The 4,820-nt window shown below is 58.5% G+C and overlaps 1 protein-coding gene across 1 annotated transcript in view; it reads right to left on the bottom strand.

Moving 5' to 3' along the window:
• Nucleotides 1-500: 500 nt before the first annotated feature.
• Nucleotides 501-4,820, bottom strand: part of LOC127751968 (uncharacterized) — a 5,384-nt gene continuing 1,064 nt past the window's right edge. Inside the window, exon 2 of the mRNA XM_052276320.1 lies at nucleotides 501-836. Within this exon, the coding sequence (XP_052132280.1) occupies nucleotides 516-836 (321 nt within the window). The 3' untranslated portion in view covers nucleotides 501-515. The remainder of the gene's footprint in view (nucleotides 837-4,820) is intronic.

Raw genomic sequence — 4,820 nt, 5'->3', positions numbered from 1 at the left:
TGGCAGCCGAATGCCATGCTTCCCGCGCACCTTTCTTCTAATACCACCACCACTACCACACTACAGCGTTAACGACAAATTTTCCTCCGTCGTTATATCTGTCTCTTTTTTTTGTTGCTACTGCGCAGTCCGGCCCGCTCAGCCTGGGTCCTGCCAGGCTGCCGGGTGCCGCGGCCGCATCGGATCCTGGCAGTCGTCCTTTGATTGATCCATCCATGCTAATGTGGGCGCTCTGCAGCGCTCTGCAGCGCTCTGCTGCGCGCCGCTGCACCCGGCTCGGCGACACGGGGATACTTTCACTCAGCGACACACGAGCCGCCGCCGGCCGAAAAGATGACAGGTGATTTAAAGATAAGGGCCGAAATCGGGATGTCGCTTCGCGCCCGGGCTACTGCGCTTTTCGATTCGATTTCTTTTCGCTTACCCAATCCTATTATCGCCTCCCTTTCGAGAACGACAGGAAAGAGATGATAATAAAAATAGTAATCAGCTAGGACCTTTGGCGAGGCCGGAACTTATGAAATGAAAATCGAGACGGAACCAAAGCTCGACGACGCGGTTGGGAAAGAGGAGCAGGAAGTCGGCCTCACCTCCTCGTGCTCGGTGGTGCGCCTCTTCTCGGTGACGACGCGGCCGTCGGGCTGCAGCTCCGAGATCTCGTGCGTGTTCTCGGTGTCCACCACCTTCCTGCCCTTGGAGGACTGGTGCACGAGGCGCGGCCCAGAGTTGCGCGGGTCCACGACCACCAGCTGCCCCGCCTCGTTGCGCACCACCTCCTTGCCGGACAGCAGCGCCCGCCGCACGTCGGCGTCGTCCCGCACCGCCGCCAAGTAGCCCTGCGGACAAACAACAACAAAGCGTCAAACAAGGGAAAAAAAATAATACGGAATGTGTTAGAAAATTACATTCAAAAAGAACACATGTGCATGTTTTAAACCGAATCTGTGGTTTTGTACGCCACCGGACATCTTTGCGGTTGGTATTTAGCGAGGCATTGTTCAGCCATCAGGATGCGTTATGTTGAAGTGACGCCCTGGGCGCGCCAGTAAGCGGTCCTTAACGTATACTTTTAAATTTAAAATGCAACTTTCTTTTACTGACTATCCGTCTGTTTTATCGGAATATGACGGGGGAGGCTGGCGGTGGCGCACATGAGCAACGCAAGTGTCTACTACAGTCTCAAACGAGTGGGGAGAAGGAGAAAGAGAGAATGATAGAGCACAGGGGAGAAAGATAGAGAGGGTGGTGGGGAAGGTGTTACTTTCATTCCATTATGGAGGTGCTATGCACGACGATGATGCATCAGCATTAGCGCCGTCATCTACAAACAATTATGGTCACGCCTCGGAAGTTCCGCCGCGCGAGTCGTTGCTCGGCTCAGCTGTTACATGGCTCGGCTCGGCACTGGCTGTGCAGTGAACTTCATTTCAGCTAGTACTTTGCCGTACAAGGTTCGTCCAGTAAGGACGTCTACGTCGGTTTTTCTCAGATTCCATTCGGCGCATTCCGGGAGCTTAGCGCCTGCGAGACTCAGGATAGGCCGCCCCGCACGGCACGAATGCATTGCAAGCGATATGTTGCCTACCTACCAGGCGCTACGAGAGCTAGCAGGTTCATAAACGGCGAATAATGACATACGTTCTTTCTGAATGATGCCTATGGGCTACAATCACAACAAAAAAATCATTTTAGATTTTCTCCTGCTTTCCGATCGAGGTGAACAATCCCCTACTGTCTATTCCCCGCTCCAATTATTATTGTCTCTATCGTCGTGTCCACCTCGGAGCCGACCCGACCCGATCGCGCCCACCTCGGCCCAGGGCGCGGCTAACTGTTCCGTCCTTATCCCGTCCCGCCCACGGCCACGGCCGCTCCGTGCCCGGCCGGTCGAGCCCGTCGGTGACTTACGGGAGCGCGTCACCCGCCGAGGAATGCACCACCAAGACACGGCCGGGTGACTTGGCAGAGCCGAGAGGCTGAACGAGAGGAGACACGGAGCGATTTGTCTTAACCTGGAGGGTCGGAGGGTACTCATTTCCCGAGGAAGGTTCCTGAGAAGGTTTGCCAATTTCACAGGGGGGGGGGGAGCGTCGCGTGGCACCAGTCGTGATCGCCCGTGATCGACCGGGAGAGAGCCGCGGCCGGTGACCGCATCGCTAACGACGGTCGTCGGCGACGAGCACCCGTTTATATGCAGACGACCGCGCCTCGTCCGCATACGCGCGGCGGCGGTGGGCGCGACGGCCTGGGACTGCTCCCCGCGCCGTCGGGGCGTTCGATTCGAAAGGACTCCACTCGACTCCACTTCTACTCGAAACGATGAAGCGGGCGATTATTCTGAGCGGTCAGAGGCGCCTCCCGGACGATCCTCTCGTAACGACGCGGAAGCGGACAGAGGTGAACCCTTGTGTGAAAATGGTCTCGAATCAAATCAGGCTCAGCGGCATAAGCAGCAGCGGAGCAGCAGAAGACGCCGCGATTGGGTACATTGGAGCAGGAGCGCCGGAGCCGGGGAAGACGACACGGCGGCCTGTCTAGTCGGGTGTGACTCTGGGGCGGCTTTGGCTGGCTGGCTGGCTGCTTGCAGCAGCAGCACCAGCAGCAGCAGCGTGGCTCGCCGGAGCGCAGAGACGTCTCCAGGACGTTCGCATGGACAATTTATGGCTGGACTCTGGCGGGTATATTCATTGAGCGCCACGTCACCGGGCCGGCCACGGCAGCCCGTGGAACACGGTCCCTTACCGGCCAAGGCACCATCGCAAGGAGTAGTGTTGTTCGCAATGAGACATCGTCTAGAAACACGGAAAGGACGCGAAGAGGGGAGGGGGGGGGCGGAGGGCGTCACCTGACTGTGCTATTGTAGCGACCGCGGGTCACTGAGAAGCGCGCGGCGCTGCTTATCCCCAATTGCATCACGCTGCCATTCATTCTGTGGCCGAGAGCAGCATGTGTGATTGTGAAGCGAGGAACGCGGCTTTCAGCAGCGTGAATCATTCTCGTTACTCTTCGAGGAATGAAATTATTAAGAGTCAAGTAGGCGCTAAAGGAAAGGGCCAGTTCATAGGAATCGGACCCACACAGAGGGCTAGGCGCCGTTTGTTAAGTCACTTTGCCTTTCAACGCAAAGCCCATCAGAGCAGAGAGCGACCCCCTCGCCACCCTCCCTCCCCTCCCACCTGCCCAGCCGCTTGGCCCGAGTGAGGGCGTTGGCAAGGACATGCAGTGACATCCTTTGACGTCGCGCCCAGCCCCGCCCCGCCACGCACTTCCGTCGGACCGGTGTGGCTGGCGAGGCGAAGCTGGCCCGACGGCTACATCTCTGGGTCCCTCGGCGCGCCGCCGGACGGTCCTGTCCGGTCGAAAGCACGATGGGCACTCTCCTCTCGCCGGCGAGTGACACTCTCGGCGCACGCACTCGCTCGTGCGCACTCCACACGACAAGAGAGTGTCCGGCCCTAAGCACGCTAGGCACTCTCCTCTCACGCGCGAGTAAGAGGGAAACGAATAAGGTAATCCGGCAGGTGAAATTCGAAGAAATTCGAAAAAATCCAGGGTAATCCGGGGTCCTAGAGGAAACGCAACGTAATCCAGAGGATACTCCAGGGCTAGTCCGGGTAATCCGCAATCCGGCTGACAAAAAGGTTTATAGTCGTTTCCCTCTCGCGCGCGAGTGACACTCCCGGCGCACGCACACTCTACACGACAGAGTGTCCGAGCGCCCGGCAGGTCTCGGCGGGCCGAGAGCAGCCTTGCGTCACTCTGCGGCACCGGGGCGTGGCGGCGCGAGCAAACAGATTTATAACTGCAGCGTCTCGTTCAACCTGCCGGCCCGGCCTGGCCGAGGTCTTACGGCCCGCTGAACGGCGGCGCGCCAGGTGAGTTTCAAATAACGAGCGCGCGCGAAACTTGCAGCGCACAACTTGCTCCTCGCAGCCATTGACATCCAAACGAACGGCGATAGCGCAAACTACACTCTAACTGTCGTTTAGCAGGAGAGGCCCCCAGTTCAGCCAGCAGCCGCACCGACCCATCAGGCTCATAGTTTTGCTCTCAGGAAATAAAGTTGTCGTGATTATTCGTGTTATTCGTCCTGCTAATGGCGCTAATGATGCGCGCTAAGCTCGCCCGGCGCTCACAATGGGGAGGGCGCCTGTAGACAGGTGAGCAATTAACAGAGTTACGCTTTGAGGTCGCACGCCACGCCACGCTGGAGAGGTGGTCCCATTGAGGCGTCGTCGTTTGGATCCTCCCTCTCTCTTCAACCGCCTCCCTCCCACCACTTGCGTGCTGCCGGCAATTATTGCCCTCCATGAGCGCGTCAACAAATTCAGGGGGGGGGGGGGTCAGAAGAGGTAGGCAGCAATAACCACCAAGACATTTGTTTCAAAGCAACGCCTGCCTGCTCACGCACGCTCAGGTTTTTTCCTCCCAAAATAAATCTTGCTAACTTTCATTATGACCCCCCAAAATATAAAGCATCATACATCTGACGAATCTGACGGTGGCTTGAGCCCTGCCTGCTCTCTGGTCTCTGGTGACGTGTTCATGACCGCCACGTCCTCGGCGGCGAGGTGCGGCTTGTGCGACGCTGCCCCAGGCCCAGGGCGTGCGCGTCTTTGCCCGAGACAAACCAGGGCAAGAGAGAGAGATACGCGGGTTCAAAGACCCGCCCCGCCCCGCCGCGCGACGCCCGCCGGCTCCACCTGTGTTCTGTGGTGTTGTGTTTTTTTCTTTGCGTGACGTGAGCGCGTTTCGCAGACGTGCGCGCGATGACGCCGTCCTCGCCGCGTGGTGGAGGCGTACTCCCGCCGCCCCCCCCG

This window comes from Frankliniella occidentalis, unplaced genomic scaffold, assembly GCF_000697945.3.
Source record: "Frankliniella occidentalis isolate FOCC.00 unplaced genomic scaffold, Focc_3.1 Scaffold2521, whole genome shotgun sequence".
Lineage (NCBI taxonomy): Eukaryota > Metazoa > Arthropoda > Insecta > Thysanoptera > Thripidae > Frankliniella > Frankliniella occidentalis.
Note: the sequence above shows the minus strand (reverse complement) of the source record. Positions and strands in the feature narration are given on the sequence as shown.